The sequence below is a fragment of the Aquarana catesbeiana genome, linkage group LG11 (genome assembly GCF_042186555.1).
Source record: "Aquarana catesbeiana isolate 2022-GZ linkage group LG11, ASM4218655v1, whole genome shotgun sequence".
NCBI classification, from domain to species: Eukaryota; Metazoa; Chordata; class Amphibia; order Anura; family Ranidae; genus Aquarana; species Aquarana catesbeiana.
Genome location: NC_133334.1, coordinates 264,977,435 through 264,997,160, shown reverse-complemented (window position 1 = coordinate 264,997,160; position 19,726 = coordinate 264,977,435). Strand labels below are relative to the sequence as shown.

Sequence of the window (19,726 nt, the reverse complement as noted above, 5' to 3'; positions counted from 1 at the left end):
GCAACGTTGTACCCTAACAAAATTGACGTCCTTTTTTTTCCCCACAAATAGAGATTTCTTTTGGTGGTATTTGATCACCTCTGCGGTTTTTATTTTTTGCGCTATAAACAAAAAAAAGAGCGAACATTTTGAAAAAAAGGCATTATTTTTTACTTTTTGCTATAATAAATATCCCCAAAAAATATATAAAAAAGCAAATTTTTTCCTCAGTTTAGGCCGATATGTATTCTTCTACATATTTTTGTTAAAAAAAAATTGCAATAAGCGTATATTGATTGGTTTGCGCAAAAGTTATCGCGTTTACAAAATAGAGGATAGATTTATGGCATTTTTATTATTTTTTTTTTTTAATTAGTAATGGCGGCAATCTGCGATTTTTATCATGACTGCGACATTGCGGCGGACACATCGGACACTTTTGACACTATTTTGGGACCACTGGCATTTATACAGAGATCGGTGCTAAAAAAATGCACTGATTACTGTATAAATGACACTGGCAGGAAAGAGGTTAAACACTAGGGGGCGATCAAGGGGTTAAATGTGTTCCCTGGGCATGTCCTAACTGTAGGGGGGATGGGCTCATTAGAACTTGACAGAGATCACTGCTCCCGATCACTGAGAGCAGTAGATCCCTGTCATGTTGCTAGGCAGAATAGGGAAATGCCTTGTTTACATAGGCATCTCCCCGTTCTGCCTCTCTGTGTCACGATCGCGGGCCACAGGTGGACATCGAGTCCGCGGGACCCGCGGTCATCAGCAGCACGTGCCCACTAGCCGCTGATGACGCAGCGACGTACAGGTACGTTGTTTTGTGCACCCGTGCCACTTTGCCGATGTATAGCAGCGTGAGCCAGTCGGCAAGTGGTTAAAGCTTAACTTTAGGAACAAAAACTTTCATTCCTCAAAAGCCACAATGGATACAAATCCACTTTGTGTGCACCAAATATCTTTTCAAACCCAGATATTACCTTGTAAAAGTAACAGTGACATCATCACAGTGCTGCACATAGCCTGTGCACAGAGTGGAGCTGTGGGAGGGGCCCAGCAGGCTCCACCCACTACAGGCTTCCTGCGAAAAACTACAGGAGGGGGCGGAGACAAGACCAGTCACCCTGCACAAGGGGAGAGAGAGCAGAGCTGTGGGATGGGCCCGGCAGGCTCCACCCACTGCAGGCTTCCTGCTGAAAACTACAGGAGGGGGCGGAGACAAGACCAGTCACCCTGCACTAGGAGAGAGAGCAGAGCTGTGGGAGGAGCCTGGCAGGCTCCACCCACTACGGGCTTCCAGGAGAAAACTACAGGAGAGGGCGGAAACAAGACCAGTCCCCCTGCACAAGGAGAGAGAGCAGCAGTGAGCGGTCTTTATTACAGGAAGAATACACTTGCTCCTTATATTTAAACAACATATGCTTATCCTGTAGTTTGGCTTTTAAATAATGTGTTTTGATCCTGCCATGGATGTCCTTGTTCAGACATTCCTGTTATAGGGTGACAACCAGGGCCGTCTTTAATGCAGGGCAGAAGGGGCAGCTGCCCCGGGCCCAGCCATTGTTGTGAGGCCCAAAGCAGCTGCCAAATGCACATGCCTGTGTTTGTTTTTTTGGGGATGTTGGGGTGGAAAGCGAAATTGCATGGGCGGGGGGATGCAAGAAAATGTTTGCCCCTGGTCCAATCAATATTAAAGATGACCCTGGTGACAACTGTCTCCCAACTGTGCTCCTGCGTTGTCACCCTGTCACACTCACCCCTGTTAGTGACTACAAGCACCTGCGCCAGTTCTCATGCCAGGATTGGCATGAGAATTGGCACAGGAAGCCAGTCCAAAGCAATCATGTGCAGCCAACCCCGGAGCGGAGGGGGGGGAGTGCATGTAGACATGAAGTTGCTGAAAGAGATCGGAGAAGATCAGCAGCACTGAGATGGGAAATAGCACAACTAAAAGTTAAAATAGTAGCTTATGAAGCAAAATGGCTATTGCTTATGTGACACAGTGTAAACTAACTGTCCTCCAGTTGGGGTTTAGTTCTATTTATCATACAGTATACAAGCAGTATAGTACAAGGGCCTGCCTGATTGGATACTAATTGAATGGATTATTTAGATTTCCCCTCATTCTTTCTCCCATTTTTTTTTAACCAATATATATTATATATGGCACTATATTATATATTATATTATTAATATTATATATTATATTATATATTATGTCATTGTTAATATATTTTATGATTATAATTATCTTTAATTATAATTTTTTATTATATACGATTATTATATACAGTATTTATATATATATATGGTATTTAATTACTTTACCTTGCTCTTTACACTTGCTTGCCCTTGATTGACCTTTAATATTCTTCCTGTTATTTAATGTATTTTCAATTCCATATTATTCTTAAAAATTATGGATGGCCTCAAAAACAATTTTAATGACGAGATAAGGTCAAGTAAAAATATTATCATCATCCAAAGATTCATTTTATTCTTATACATTGTTCAATTTGTGATATATATATATTTTCGCCAATATATAATCTTACACGTGTAACTTATCTTTAAAACTTTCAATCAAAATGATTGTATTAGATTTCCCCTCATATTACATAGTGTTGGTAAATCTAAAGGAGATTATACAATCTGATTGCATGGTGTACGACCAGCCTAACTATTGCAATTTCTCCTAATTATCATAATTTTAAATGTTTTTAATGAAAAGCTTTCCTTTATTAAAGACCAGAACATTGTTATCAATAAATTATTTTATTATGTATATAATGCAAAAAATACCATAGTCTCATATTGCCCTAAACAAAGATGGCTGCCTAGGATCTAGAGGGCAATGACACCCCCCCACCTCCTCTTGTGCGTGTGTGTGTGTTGTCCTCACGTGACTCCTGCAGGTGCTGCTGACTATTTGAGGCTGTGCGGAGCTCAGAGCTGGATGTGTATGGACAGTTCTCTGCTGTCAGGGAGCCGGAGGATTCTGCAAGCCAACCAAGTGGACTGTGTCCCTATGAAAAGGATGCTCGGTGCATTGCTACTGCATAAGGATTTATTGTGATGATCGCTGGCAGACAGTTGGTAAACTTGTCTGTTTTGGCAAGAGGAATCTTGCAGAATTTTTTTGCATTATCCCGAAAGCATCTTCAACTTCCATCCCACCGCTAGCCTGTTTTTTTATTTTGCTGTTCCCTTGTATGCATGGATTATTTTTTGCACTTTATGGCTTCTTTTGGAAACTGTTACAGGATCTCTTGCAGCTTGACACAACAAGGAAAGTGCTTTCCGGGCAAGATCTTCTCCATGTGTCCTGATCTGGAGGAAGGTATGAAAATGATACCCTTGCACCTCATCTAAGTGGCTTCCTTGGCAATTTTTTGGATTCCTTTCGTTCTTCAGTAGTGTAAGGCGGAGGGGAGATGCTTGCGGAAGAGTGCAAGGCATTACTAGATGCTCTCAATAAGGTGACAGCATGCTACAGGCATCTTGTGCTCACCATAGGTGGGACGTCCGACACTCAGAACCTCCGGGAGGAGCTGAAGAAGACCAGGCGGAAAGCCCAGGAGTTGGCGGTGGCCAACAGGAACAAACTGACCGGCACACTCAAGGACACCAGCCTGAGCAAGGACGAAAAAGCAGAGTTTGAGAGGCTATGGGTCATATTCTCCACCTGCATGGACATTCTAGAGACTGACATGAGAAGAGCTTTGGAGCTCGGGCAGGAGTTCCCATTAAACCTCCCCAAAAAGCACCTCATACAGACTGGCATGAGCGGCGGCACGTCCGGGGTGGCCGCCAGGGCCATGAGCGTCCAGAACATGAAGTACGATGCCGAGCACAACATCGATGTCGTGGACCTCAAGGACCTGGAGAACGAGATCAATCAAGTGGGCGAAATGATGTACGAGATGGAGATGAAAGTCAGCGTGCCGCAATGGACCGTGGAGGCCAAGCAGAACCCCGGCGCCGAGCTCAAGCTGGCCTCTGGCGCCGAGGTGTCCTCACCGGGAACCATCTCGACGGAAGAGCACAAAACCATCTGCGACCTAAGCAAAATCCTAGCCGTCGTGGTCTTCAGTGCCGTTCTCCTCGTTGCGGTCATACTAGCTGTTTGCGTCGTCAAACTTTCGTAAGACTTTGTTTGGGACGGTTCTTCGTGGGCACTAAAGTATTTTTTTATTTATTTATTTTGCGTTCTGCCAAACATTTCATTGCTTCTTTTGAGTATGTATCACATGGATCTCTCACCCAATAAAACCGGAAAACAATGGACCAGTCAAGCCATTCACCGAGTAACAGTTCAATAACTATCTTTTAATAGATCGCTCAAGAACTACTGCTGCTCAAAACTCTAACCCTAAAAATGTTCTGTAGACCTTGATTTATTACCGTCTGCACCAGGTACGTTGGGACATGCTTACGAAACTGTAACCCTTGTTGCAAACCCAAAAAAAAAGAACCTCCTTTTTTTCTTCTTCCTAATGACTCACTTTATTTCCTCTCTGTGCCAGTCTCCTTTTATACCAGGACCGCTGAAATGGAAAAAAAAAAGAAGGGCAGATTTAGCTTGTCATGCGTGAAAAGGCTTTAGCTGCGGGAGCTTTTGTTCAGCATCAAATTAAATGCCATTTTTCCATATGCACTAACACCGCTAAATCCTTAAAGCATCCACGTTAACCCCTTCCTTGCTTGGCAGATACTGCCCTCACAGGCAGCTCGAGGGAAACCCAAACCCACCGAGTAAGCACCTCCACGTTTGCTGATGAGAATTTTATCTGATTTTTTAATTTATTTTTTGCCTTTCTTTCTGTATAGGAAGCCACGAAAGCACCCGCGTAACGCACATTCAAACACTCACACGTCTCTATAGACCGTGTTTTGCATTGACCGGTATCTTGTTTGTGAGCATGTTTTGTTTGAGTCATCTTGATTGTCTGTCTAGCCGACGTTTTAGGATAACCTTGAAGCTTCCTTGATGACACGACCGCTGCACGCTTATTAATAACTGACTTATGTGGGTCGGGTTATATAAGCATTTATATGGATGAATTTCAGAGCATAGGGAGGTGCTGGGTTTTGAGTGATGCAGCCCAAAAAAATGGTGGCTTTTTTTTTTTTTGGATATCCTTTAAGTCAATCTTCTATCCATTGCTGCAGCATTTTAGTCGTTATTTCGAGGTGGATTAAAGGGGAGGTCTATGTTGGTTACCATTGATGATTTGTAAAGGTGGAAGTTTTAGGCTGCGTTCACACCTGAACGTATCGTTTTTAGGCGTTTTTTTCGGGTGTTTTTGCAGAGTTTTTGCAGCGTTCTTAGTAAAGGCGTTTTGAGGTCCAAAGGTCACCAATGTAAAAAGCAGTAAAACGCCTGTAATCTACCTAAAAAAGAAGCTCATGTAGGGCTGGGAGATTTTCTTGAAAAAAAAAATCTTGGATTTTCTTAAAAAAAACTCGATTCATGATTCGAATCGAGTTTTTTTTTTTGGACACCGCGCCAGTCCTGAGGAGCTGCGGGCAGGAGTTTTTAGGCGAGGCCGCGGCGTCTGGCCGAAGCCGCGGCCTCGCCTGAAAACTCCTGCCCGCAGCTCCTCAGGACCGGCGCGGTGAAAAAAAAAAAATCTAAAAAATAGATTTGCTTAAATTTTGAATCGATTTGACCTCTCAACTCGATTCGAGATTTAAATCGATTTTTTCCCCAGCCCTAAGCTCATGTACTTTTTTGTGCTTCAGGCATTGAGCTTCAGGCAACAGATATGAACAGGGGCCATTTAAACAAATGGGATTTTGCTTGTTGGGCGTTTTGGAACTTTTGAGATGAGCGTTTTACGAGCTGAAACCGCTCAGGTGTGAACGCAGCCTTAAGGCTGTCATCGTAATCCTTACTTTGCTGCTTAGTGAGCCAGTGATCTGGGACTAACATGCGGGTCAGTAAAGTATGGGGACCTAATATGCACAGGAATGTTCCACGTCAGTGACCCACCAAGTAGCAGGTAAGCAAGCCACACAGCTTCTATATTTTGCAGAACATCTCCACTATCTGGATACCATTAATATAGTAAATGAGAGGAAATAATCAAAATTTCCAATAGCATGGCTCCCAACTGTCCCTGATTTCGAGGGACTGTCCCCGATTTGGAGCAAAGTCCTTCTTTCCCCCCTCATTTGTCCCTCATTTTGGTCTGATCTATATAGATGTATATAAAATGTACTTTTTATCTTTCAAAAAGTGATTCCCGGTGCTAAACCTTTCATCCAAATTCTAAATCGCTGCATTTGTAAATTTTAAAAGCCAATACAGTAAAACCTTGGATTGCGAGCATAATTCATTCCAGAAACATGCTTGTAATCCAAAGCCCTTGTATATCAAAGCGAATTTCCCCATAAGAAATAATGGAAACTCAAATGATTCGTTCCACACCCATTTATTCATAAGTCCTTCAGTTTAAAGTCTATATAAAAAGATTATAGCAATGTGACCAGGTTGTGTAACCATAAAATGTCCATCTACAAATGGAAGCCTCCACAAGGGGATTAGAAGCAAAATCCAGCAGGAGCTCCAGAGTATAAAAGAGAAGAGAGGAACCTCTAAGTGTAGCAATATGTTGCTAAAAGTTGTACCTTCATTAAATGTAACCATATTGCTACATTTAGAGGCGCCTCTCTTCTCTTTTATACACAGTTGTGACATGACGCTACTTGTATATCAAGACATCGCTTGTGTATCAAGTCAACATTTATTTAAAAATGTTTCTTGTCTTGCAAAATGCTCTCAAACCAAGTTACTCTCAAACCAATGTTTTACTGTATAAAGTAATAGTAGTGGTAAAAAAAAACCCCTGTGGATTTTATTAACCTTTTTTTTTTTGGTTTAGGTTTCTCCTTTAAGGGGGTGTGGCAGGGGGCGTGTCCTATGCCTACATACATTTGCTAGTAGGTGTCCCTCATTCCCATCTAAAAATGTTGGAAGGTATGCCAATAGTACCTATTTACCTGTCTTGCCCTTGTGTATCTAAATGCAAAGCTCCCAACTGGTACCTGATTTCGAGGGACTGTCCCTGATTTGGAGCAATGTCCCTCTTTCCTCCTCATTTATCCCTCATTTTGGTCTGATCTATATAGATGTATATAAAATGCACTTTTTATCTTTCAAAAACTCTTTCCCAGTGCTAAACCTTTCATCCGATTTCTAAATTGCTGCATTTGTTCCCATCTCAAAATGTTGGGAGGTATGTAAATGGGATTTTAAAGCAGTGCCAGGACAAGGTCATCCAGCACCCGGGGCAAAGATGCCAATTTATGCCCCCCCCCCCAGTCTCTTAGACTTAGGGTCAGGCACCACCATCCCTGCAATAAACCATTGCGCCCAGGGCAGCCGTCCCTCCTGCCCAGCCCTTGTCCCGGGCCCTGTGTTGAAGTATCCATAGGACCCATCGGAAGTATTCAAAATTTTAGCAATGCACAGGCAAAGCTGTGGCTATGAAAAGCTGTCCTTAGTAATATGCATAAAGTGACATTAAACCCAAAAAACAAACTTTTTTTTTTTTGCAGCTTACCAATTCTTAGATGTGATGTCTGCGTTTGTTTTATTTTTAGGCTTTCTTTTCTTTATTTTCTCCTGGTGATGCAGTCATTAAGTCTGTTGTTTTTCAAAATGAGAGCAAGGTGTTCTCCAGATGTAGCAGTTATAGGGTTGAGATAAACCATTTAACACTGCTTAGGATGTTTACTTATTTATTTATTTATGTAAAACCTTTATCCCAAAAGGAATTTTATTTTTTTTGCCGTAACCGCTTATAAAGTGTGAGCTGGAGTTTGGCTAGTGTATCCAAATCTGCTAATACAATTAACACTACCCCCCCCCCCCCGACTGACAATGCTGTGGTCCAAAAGTACCCCCTGTGTTCTTTCATCCACAGTGGGGGGGCTGTTTCTGTTTTACGGGGGGTGTATTACGATCACCAGGTGAAAACAGGGGGAATAAAGCAATCACATTGAATGGGGCATTGAAATTGTGCGACTTCATCCAACATCACACAATTTTCAAAGCCGCATGTCAGTCATTTTGGGTGCGACTTGAAAGAAATCTGTGCAGCTTCATGCACAGATGTCTATTGAAGTCGCACCCCGAAATCGCCAAAAGTAGTGCAGGAACTACTTTTGCAAATCGGTGCGGCACCACAAAGTCAGCGTTGCACCGATTTGAATGGTGCCATTGCCGGCAATAGGCTTCGACTTGTCAAATCGCATGACAAATTGATCCAATGTGAACGGGGGCTAAAAAAAAAAAAACGAATGCAGCAACCACATCGAATGATTGGTAAGCTGCAATATATTACATTTTTGGTTTTGGCTTTAATACCACTTTAAGAAGTCTCTCTTCCATTTGTATTAATGTGTTTTTGGTCCCCCATATAGTACTTTGTCCCATCTTCTTAGGCGTTGTCTAAAGCTAGCTGTGAGGTCAGATAGAGCAACCCTCCTCCTTCCATGGCCGTCCAACAACACAGCTAGCAAGGAGATGGCTGCTCAGACAAGACGGCACTTTTCTCTGTCTCCAAGCACTTGCCTGCTTGCCAGGAACATTTTAGACAAGCCCACTCCTCCCCGAATTCCACAGGAGACACTTGTCTTGGGAAAATGCTTGGAGATGGAAAAAAAGTGGCGTGTGTCAAAGCAGCCGTCTCCTTGCTAGCTGCGTTGTAGGACAGCCGTGGAGGGGCAGGGGGTGCCCTGTCTGTTCCCACAGCACCTGCCATCTGTCAGAGCAGCCGTCTCCTTGCTAACCGCGTCGTCAGATGGCCATGGAGGGATGCCTTGTCTGATCCCACAGCATCTGCCATCTGTCAAAGCAGCCGTATCCTTGCTAGCTGCGTTGTCGGACAGCCATGGAGGGGCAGGGGGTGCCTTATCTGATCCCACAGCACCTGCTGTCTGTCAAAGCAGTCGTCTCTTTGCTAGCTGCGTTGTCGGATGGCCGTTAAAGGGAAAGGGGTGCCCTGTCTGATCCCACAGCATCTGCCATCTGTCAAAGCAGCCGTATCCTTGCTAGCTGCATTGTAGGACAGCCTTGGAGGGGCAGGGGGTGCCCTGTCCGACCCCACAGCATCTGCCGTCTGTCAAAGCAGCCGTCTCCTTGCTAGCTGCGTTGTCAGACGGCCGTGGAAGGGAAAGGGGTGCCCTGTCTGATCCCACAGCATCTGCCATCTGTCAAAGCAGCTGTATCCTTGCTAGCTGCGTTGTAGGACAGCCTTGGAGGGGCAGGGGGTGCCCTATCTGATCCCACAGCATCTGCCGTCTGTCAAAGCAGCCGTCTCCTTGCTAGCTGCGTTGTCGGATGGCCGTGGAAGGGCAAGGGGTGCCCTGTCTGATCCCACAGCATCTGCCGTCTGTCAAAGCAGCCGTCTCCTTGCTAGCTGCGTTGTCGGACGGCCGTGGAAGGGAAAGGGGTGCCCTGTCCGACCCCACAGCATCTGCCGTCTGTCAAAGCAGCCGTATACTTGCTAACTGCGTTGTTGGATGGCCGTTGCAGGGCAAGGGGTGCCCTGTCTGATCCCACAGCACCTAGGAAGGTGGGACATAGTACTACATGTACTTTGTCCCCTAGACTAAAAAAATATGGAGTGAAACTTCTTCTTTAAACATGGTTGCAGCCCATAGACATGGTTGCAGGAGGAAGGTCTATTAAAGTATATATTTATCTGTCTTCCTCCTTTGTGTCTATATATGGGTCCTTGGCAAATCCATAGGACCTAATCGGAAGTCTTGGGGCGCATTCACACTTCAGAGGCGGTGCGTTAATGCACAGGCGTCAACACACGTTATGGCACATGCCAACATGCTTTGTATTAGGACAGCTCGTTCATTATGAATGGGCTGCCAACGCACCACAACGAATGAAAAAACCTACATGAACCATGTTTAACAATGCAGAGCAACCAAACACAAAGTATATTCTTTTTATTGCTCTGCAGTGGGCTGGGGCGACATTCGCAAGGAACAGCAATGCAACACATCACACAGGGCATGAGCATTGCCACTATCCACACGTGTGAATGGGCACTCAAAGTTTTGTTTGCTGCCATAGGAATGCATTGTGAAAGCTCTGGTTATGGAATGCTCTCTTTTGTACACCCAGACAATGCTGCATTTCATAGACACAGCTACAGGATTACAGGGTAGCCAATAGAACCTACTTATGTCCTGCATTTTTGTGTCTATATAATGGCTTGTATAGTGTCCATAGGACCTGATCAGATGTAATAAATGTTTTGCTTTTTTTCCATAGAAACGTGTAGTTAAAGCTGTGGCTATAGAATGCCCTCCTTACTGTATATACAGACAAAATCGCATTCTGCAGACATGGCCACAGCAGGAATATTGACTAAATGTTAACTTTTCTTTTCGGATACTTTAACAGCTTGCACAAGCATGAGGGGGCAACATATACTATATTGTCAAAAGTATTGGGACACCTGCCTTTACATGCACATGAACTTTAATGGCATCCCAGTCTAATGCTGGCCATACACTATACGAAAAATCGGCCGAAAAATCGTTCGTATAGACACTTCGTTCGTTTTTCGGCAAGTTAATGGGCACAAATCGATAATCGTTTGTGACGTTTTTGTGGGATAAAAATGAACGGGAAGTTTGGAAAATTTCTGCCGAACGTACGATAAATTGCAAGGTTAATGTGTTTCCCGTCCAAACTGTCTGCACTAGGTATATGTAAAAAAAACAAACAAAAAATTATTTATTCATGTCCACTGAACATTTTATCGGTCATTATATTATGGCACGATCGTTTGCGGTCACGGTCGAACGTTCGTTTTTCTAAAATGGGTTCGGCCGATTTTCTGTATAGTGTATGGCCAGCATTAGTCTGTAGGGTTCAATATTGAGTTGGCCCTCCCTTTGCAGCTATAACAGCTTCAACTCTTCTGGGAAGGCTGTCCACAAGGTTTAGGAGTGTGTCTATGGGAATGTTTGACCATTCTTCCAGAAGCGCACTTGTGAGGTCAGCCACTGATGTTGGATGAGAAGGCCTGGCTCGCAGTCTCCGCTCTAATTCATCCCAAAGGTGTTCTATCGGGTTAAAGTCAGGTCTCTGTGCAGGCCAGTCTAGTTCCTCCACCCCAAACTCGCTCATCCATGTCTTTATGGACCTTGCTTTGTGCACTGTTCCAAATCATTTGGTGGAGGGGGGGATTATGGTGTGGGGTTGTTTTTCAGGGGTTTCAAGGTGTCCTATCGGGTTGGGGTGCAGGCCAGTCAAGTTCCTCCACCCAAAAATCGCTCATTCATGTCTTTATGGACCTTGCTTTGTGCACTGGCGCGCAGTCATGTTGGAACAGGAAGGGGCCATCCCCAAACTGTTCCCACAAAGTTGGGAGCATGAAATTGTCCAAAATGTCTTGGTATGCCAACGCCTTAAGAGTTCCCGTCACTGGAACTAAGGGGCCGAGGCCAACCCATGAAAAACAACCCCCACACCATAATCCCCCCTCCACTCAATGATTTGGACCAGTGCACAAAGCAAGGTCCATAAAGACATGGATGAGCGAGTTTGGGATGGAAGAACTCAACTTGCCTGCACAGAGTCCTGACCTTAACCCGATAGACCACCTTTAAGATAAATTTGAGTGGAGACTGCGAGCCAGGCCTTCTCATCCAACATCAGTGCCTGACCTCACAAATGCGCTTCTGGAAGAATGGTCAAACATTCCCATAGACACACTCCTACACCTTGTGGACGGCCTTCCCAGAAGAGTTGAAGCTGTTATAGCTGCAAAGGGTGGGCCAACTCAATATTGAACCCTATGGGATAAGACTGGGATGCCATTAAAGTTCATGTGAGTGTAAAGGCAGGTGTCCCAATACTTTTGACAATACAGTGTAGGTCATAAAGCTAGGTGCACAGCTGCTCATTTCCCTGCGGTATTATATTGCATTTGTGAAAAAAGGTGTGGGTGGACTTTTGAGCACAAATGCACATTTCTACCTTTACTGGCCTCGTATTCATTTTCTCTGTTACTGTTCATTTTATTCCCCTTTTTAAAAAAAAAAATGTCAGTTGTATGTAATTCAGATGTTACTATTTGCCATGTATGCACAAGCAACACATCAAAATGGCTACTGAGATTGCCGCAACCTAATTGTAACTGGCAGGCATGTACGGTGCATCACAGAGCGGTCTCTGGAAATCTGCCGCAGGTCGTAAATTGCTGCTCTACACGCCAGAGCTGACCACACAAAGAAGAGTTATAGCAAGTAGTAATTATTACTAATTCATTAAGCAAATGATGTAACCAATTTGAGGGCCGCGAAGAGAGCTTGAAAGAATGATTCCTTTACTCCGAGTGTAATCAATAGCCCAGCGATCCCATTCCTGTAGAGAGAAAAACGTTTGCTGCCTTTGCATGATATCCAGCTGGACCAATCTGTATTACTCTTGTGGGTCCCACCAGTGGCTTGTTCCAGGGCTCAAATTGTTGTTTTTATTGAAATATTTTCTTGCTTTTAGCTACCTTTAAGTCAACCGGTGCTTTGCCCACTAAGAACAAAACAACAGGTGCACTTTATTGGGCCCACCCCTTCAACCTCCCACCCCTCCAACCTCCCACCCCTCCAACCTTGGACCCCTCCAACCTTGGACCCCTCCAACCTCCCACCCCTCCAACCTTGGACCCCTCCAACCTCACACCCCTCCAACCTCACACCCCTCCAAACTTGGACCCCTCCAACCTCACACCCCTCCAACCTCACACCCCTCCAACCTCCCACCCTTCCAACCTCCCACCCCTCCAACCTCACACCCCTCCAACCTCACATACTCACCATCCCTTTATTCTATTGGTGCCCTACACCCACAGGAACAAGGATAAGAAGCTCTATGACATACAGTTTGGGTAGTCTGTGCATCGGCACAAGGGCCCCCTGCAATGGCTGACATATTTTTAGTACACCAGTGGTTTCCAAACCTTGGCCTGGGGGCCATATGTGGCCCTTTGCTTGTCCTTGTCTTGTCCTTGGGGCATTATTCCACCAACTGATGCCAACGAAGAAACACCATTCCCTCTAGGGACACCATCATTCACCATATTCTTTTCACTGATATGAACAATGGGGGATGATTCCTTCCAAGAAAGCCAATGATGGGGCACTGGTGCCGGGTAGGGTTGCTACATCATCCCTTTAGTCCAGGACACATATTAATTACACGGGTTCTGAGGCTGATTTAATCACCAAGTGAGTTTAATTACCACCTTAATCAGGCACAGAACCTTAGTAATTAATGTGTGTCCTGGATTAAAGGGATGATGTGGCAACCCTAATGCCGGGGCATTTTGTAGTTCCAATGGTCACAGTCTGGCCCCCCTAAAGCCTGAAGGACAGTAAACTGGCCTGTTGCTTAGAAAGTTTGGAGACCCCTGGTGTAGACCAACTATTCACAACCAGGGTTTCCATAGAACCCTAGGGTAGCTCCAGAGGTTGCTAGGGGTTCCTTGAACTCCCATCTGATGGTGCCTACATAGTTTCAAGACCAATGCCACCTGGCAGAACCAATTGCATGTTACCAGTGATTTTTTTTTTGCTGATGACATTCATATCACTGATATGAACAATGGGGGATGATTCCTCCCAATAAAGCCAATGATGGGGCACTGATACCGGGGCATTTTGTACTTCCAATGGTCACAGTCCAGCCCCCCTAAAGCCTGAAGGACAGTAAACTGGCCTGTTGCTTAGAAAGTTTGGAGACCCCTGTTGTAGACCAACTATTCTCAACCAGCGTTTCCATAGAACCCTAGGGTAGCTCCAGAGGTTGCTAGGGGTTCCTTGAACTCCCATCTGATGCTGCCTACATAGTTTCAAGACCAATGCCACTTTGCAGAACCAATTGCATGTTACCAGTGATTTTTTTTTTTGCTGATGATATTCTATCTAACACTTCAAGGGAGGTCATTCTTTCCATTGACCACCAATGTAATTGCCATTCTTTCCACTGCCCCCCGATTGATTATTAAGCAGGGGTTCCCAAATTTTGGGTTGTCCTTAGAAAAGTAATAGAAGGGAAATCTTCCGATGGGGACACTCGTTCTGGTGACCCGGGGGGTCCCCAAGGAATTCTCTTAATTTGCAGGGATTTCCTCTCACTTCCTGTTTGGCTATGGGACAGGAAGTGAAGGAAAATCTCCACAATGGGACAAAGATGGCGAAATAAAATCTGACGGGTTTCTCTATTCAATATGATAAAAAAAAAAAAAAAAAAATGCCTATAGTTCTACTTTAAAAAAACGCCAGTTCTTTTTGCAGAAAAAAAAAACGCTCATATAGATCTTTTTTTACGGGCGTTTAGCGCGAAAACGCAAGCCAGGTTTTTTTTTCTGCCTCTAAACGCAGAGCTTAAAGCGATTGTAAACGATCACCTTGTAAAACAACCCATTCAGTTTAAAATCGAAATGAAAGGCCAAACATTATTGTATAGATATAAAGAAAAACATTATAAATAACTTTTATCGTTTTTTTTGTGATTACATTCCATCTGTTTTCAAGCTGCATAAGAGCTGGGGGAGGAGAAGCAGCAGCACACTGATCTTCCCAGTGAATGGATGTGCAGCGGGGGGGCGTGTCAGGACAAGTTTGATCATTGGCGGAGAGTACACTGAGTTCCCAGCACAGCTAGGGAATTGACCACAGTGTGCTTTCCTGCTTAGTGTGGTCAGTTTGGAATAGGAAAGCAGAGGGACTGGCAGGAACACCAGGGTTTTCACATAAAGGAAGCAATACAAAGTGAAGAGGAAACTTTCTCATACAAGTACATGGTACAGCAGAGGCACATATCAGGGACATGAAATGTTTTGGTAACAAACACTTTAAAACATGCTGCTAAACGTCCTGATGTGCAAGGACACATAGGATAACATTGAGCTGCTTCTACAGGCAAAATGCAAAACCCCCGTGGAAGCCGCATTTAAAAAAAAAAAATTATTTTATTTTTTTTTATTGAGAAGCCGCATTAATGTGTTTTTCATCTGTTGCGTTGAAATGTAACACAATGCAAGATGGCTTTTGCGCACAAATTACATTTTTATTTTATTTTTTTATTTGCGTCACTTCCTGTCACGATTTGTTGGTTGTGTTTGTTGGAAATATGGACATTTGAATGTACTATTTAAAACACACATTGCATTTTTTTTGTGCATTTTCCATGTGTTGCCATTGATTATATTGTACCGTGAATTTTTTGCAAAGTACACAAAAGATACAGCAAGCAGGATTTTTCAAAAACACAACACCCTGCCCTCCAACACAGCGATGTGTAGAGCTTCCTAGATTTTATTGGTAACTTGTTTTCATGCGGTCTTGGCGTGCTGTGATCCTGCGTTGTAGCGGAATATACTGGATGGTGTGAACGGGCCCTTATCTGGTTGCAATGCAGAAACTGACAGCAACCAACTGGAATGATCTTTCTGGGAAGTTAAATCTAATTGTTTGTAAGGGATTACTGCCCTTTACAGATTACCATTGCTCTTTACGTTGCCTCTTTAGGTAAGCTGTATAGAAGCCGGGATCAGTTCCAGGGTAATGCTGTCTTTTGTAATTGCTGCTTCAACTACTATCAGCCGTCTATTGAAACCCAAACCTGTCACTGAAAGCTTGTTAAAAACAGAGGTCTCTGCGTGCAAATATATAGAAAAAAGCACTCCAACATCCTGGCTCCTTTGTTCAGTGTAGGGGGCCACTCTTCCCACTGATCACCAATGTAAGGGGCATTCTTCCCACTGATCACCAATGTAAGGAACATTCTTCTCACTGATCACCAATGTAAGGAACATTCTTCTCACTGATCACCAATGTAAGGAACATTCTTCTCACTGATCACCAATGTAAGGGACATTCTTCTCACTGATCACCAATGTAAGGGACATTCTTCTCACTGACCACCAATGTAAGGAGCATTCTTCCCACTGACCACCAATGTAAGGAGCATTCTTCCCACTGATCACCAATGTAAGGAACATTCTCACTGATCACCAATGTAAGGAACATTCTTCTCACTGATCACCAATGTAAGGAACATTCTTCTCACTGATCACCAATGTAAGGAACATTCTTCTCACTGATCACCAATGTAAGGAACATTCTTCTCACTGATCACCAATGTAAGGGACATTCTTCTCACTGACCACCAATGTAAGGAGCATTCTTCCCACTGACCACCAATGTAAGGAGCATTCTTCCCACTGATCACCAATGTAAGGAACATTCTCACTGATCACCAATGTAAGGAACATTCTTCTCACTGATCACCAATGTAAGGAACATTCTTCTCACTGATCACCAATGTAAGGAACATTCTTCTCACTGATCACCAATGTAAGGAACATTCTTCTCACTGACCACCAATGTAAGGAGCATTCTTCTCACTGACCACCAATGTAAGGAGCATTCTTCCCACTGATCACCAATGTAAGGAACATTCTCACTGATCACCAATGTAAGGAACATTCTTCCCACTGACCACCAATGTAAGGAACATTCTTCCCACTGACCACCAATGTAAGGGACATTCTTCCCACTGACCACCAATGTAAGGAACATTCTTCCCACTGACCTCTAATATAAGGAGCATTCTTCCCATTGACCACCAATGTATGAGACCTTATACAGCCCACTTGCTGTTTCCTGTCTGGTCATTAGCCTAGGCTTATGACATCATGCACAGCTCTCTCTCTCTCACTTAGGGTTGCCACCTGTCCGGGATTCACAGTTCGGGTTTTGAATCATGTGTCCGGGTTTCAGACCACCTGAAACCTGGACACATTATTCAGACCAGACTCTGGCTTCCCAGCAGGGTTGCTGTCTGTAGTCGTCTAAGGCAAGAGTGTAATGTGTTCTCAGTATTCCCCCTTTAATCAGGGTTCCCAGAGCCTCCCTTAGGTCAGAGTCCCCAGAGTTCTCCCTTACATCAGTCTGCAAAGTCCCCCCTTACAGTGTAAGGAACCTCTGCCAGTTCAGATGTAAAAGGGGAACTCTGCGGATTCAGGTTTAAAAGGGGAACTCTGTGGACTCTGATGTAAAGGGGGACTCTTGTGATTAACTTCATATGAATATAAATGTTATTTAATCATAAAATATATGTACTGCATAGTATATGCTGTAAAAAAAAAATTGCTGTGCGCCGCTAAAGTGTTCGGGTTTGACTTAAAGAAAAGGTGGCAACCCGACTCTCACTCTTGTGAGAGTTTGCCAGGAAGGGAGGGGGCATGAGTCATAAGAGGGCCAATGAGAGCTGCAGAGCTGGAGGTGTGTCTGTTTAAATCCAGAAAATGAACAGGCAGCAGCTTCAGCTGCCCACAGTTAAAATGGCCGCAGCCGGACAGTGGAGGGAGATTTCTGGAGCATATTTGGCAAGTACAGAATCACAGTATATATAAAATAATATGCAAAGTGGTTGGAGGGAAGCTTCAGAATGGCAAAGATGTTTTTAATACAAATTATGTGAGCGGACTGCAGTTCCTCTTTAAGCAGCCGATAAGCCCATGTGGACTGTGCACTGTCCGTTCTGTAGAGCTATATAAAGAATTTTAACAAAAAAACATGGCCGAACCACCGGTTTCTGTTACCGCCTGTCTGTATGAGGCCCCCATGAGAATACAATCGTTTCAATTGGCCGCCCTACACACGACAAAGTAGCGCATGCAGCTTTTTACCGCGTTGAGGTTTGCAGGTTTTTTAACCGCACAGAAAAACGCACACGTCTGGGGTGCCTTTAACAATTATTTTTTTCCCCGTTTTGTAAATGCGCGGTTTACAAAATTCTCAGGTGTAAATGGAGCCTAAGCCTTTCCTTGCCTTGTTACGTAAGCATTGTCGCATATTATGACATGCATTAACGTTCGCTGCAGTAAGTCAGCCTGTTAATTATTAATGGGCTGCCAACATACCACAACGTATAAGTGGCGCGTTGCGCTGCTGTGCGTAGGGCTGCACAGTACAATGCGTTGGGGGGGGGGCGCAATTCAAATAATGGCTCCTGAACGCAGTACACACAGAGCAGGTACATGGCCATGCATTGTGGCAACACGCATTAACCGCTTGCCGACCAGCCGCCGTTATTTTACCGCGGCAGGTCGGCACGATCCCGCAAACCATCATAGCTATACGTCGGCTCGCAGGATCAGGATAGCAGGTGCACGCTGCACAGCAGGGGTGCCGATGCTCGTGGCCGACGGTCGTGATGACCACCGGCCACAAGCGATCGCGAGCACGAGAGGCAGAACAGGGACGAGTGTGTGTAAACACACAAATCCCTGTTCTGAGAGGAGTGACAGATCGTGAGTTCCTATTAGCTAGGAACCACGATCTGCCACTTCTTCTAGGTCAGTCCCCTCCCCCTACAGTTAGAACACACACTAGGGAACACAACCCCTTGATCGCCCCCTAGTGTTAACCCCTTCCCTGCCAGTGACATTTTTACAGTAATCAGTGCATTTTTATAGCATTGATCGCTGTATAAATGATGTGTCCGCCATAATATCGCAGTCCCGATAAAAATCGCAGATCGCCGACATTACCAGTAAAAAAAAATAATAATAATAATAAAAATGCTATAAATCTATCCCCTATTTTGTAGACACTATAACTTTTGTGCAAACCAATCAATATACGCTTATTGCGATTTTTTTTTTACCAAAAATATGTAGAAGAATACATATTGACCTAAACTGAGAAAAAATTTGCTTTTTTGTAAAAAAAATGGGGATATTTATTATAGCAAAAAGTACAAAATATTGTTTTTTTTTTTTTCAAAATTGTCGCTCTTTTTTTGCTTATAGCGCAAAAAATAAAAACCGCAGAGATGATCAAATACCACCAAAAGAAAGCTCTATTTGTGGGAAATAAAGGACGTCAATTTTGTTTCGGTGCAACGTCGCACGACCGCGCAATTGTCAGTTAAAGCGACGCAGTGCCGAATCGCAAAAAAATGGCCCGGTCGTTCAGCAGCCAAATCTTCCGGGGCTAAAGTGGTTAATGTGCGCATTTTTTACCGCAACGCAAGTGTGCATGCGCCCCTAAGTATCTGAATCCATCAGAAAATCTCCGATTATCTTTTTCTCTCTCTTTCTTTTCTGCCGATCTCTCCTGAACGCCCGGGAACAAGTATCACCACCACCCACTCACTACGCCATTTTTTTTTTTTTTTTTCCAGCTTTCGTGTTTAGCAGGGGGGAAAAAAAATTGCCATGAATAATGCAGATGGTGTTGCTTAATTATTAAAACACATATTCTTCTCCTGACAGCATCTCTTATAAGTCGTAATCTAGCAAAGTGCACTTCCCTGCAGTTCTTCTGTATAGTGCGCCGGCTTCCTGTCTTGGAATCGACCTACTTAGGGCTGGGAGCTTCTAAAGTGCAAGTTTCGAGAACTCTGGTGTGCAACAGCGCCTCCTGTAGTCCAGAAGGGGGTACTACATAGGGTTGCCACCTCATCCCTTTTAAACCCGAACACATCTGAATTACACGGGTTCTGAGGCTAATTTAATGCACATACGGCACTAAGTGAGTTTAATTACCACCTTAACCACTTCCGGACCGCCGCACCCCGATATACGTCCTTACTTTGAAGAGGGAAGCTAGCTGCCATAACCCCGTTATCCTCTTGGTCGGCCGGCGGTCCGGTTTCCGATAAGAGTGGTCTCTGCAGCGGATTCGC

The 19,726-nt window shown here is 44.2% G+C and overlaps 1 protein-coding gene across 1 annotated transcript; it reads left to right on the top strand.

The window, feature by feature from the left end:
• Positions 1–2,920: 2,920 nt before the first annotated feature.
• Positions 2,921–4,746, top strand: RGS9BP (regulator of G protein signaling 9 binding protein). Its single transcript, XM_073603918.1, has one exon. It carries the CDS (start codon positions 3,426–3,428, stop codon positions 4,137–4,139), a length of 714 nt encoding a protein of 237 aa, XP_073460019.1. The 5' UTR covers positions 2,921–3,425; the 3' UTR covers positions 4,140–4,746.
• Positions 4,747–19,726: the final 14,980 nt, after the last annotated feature.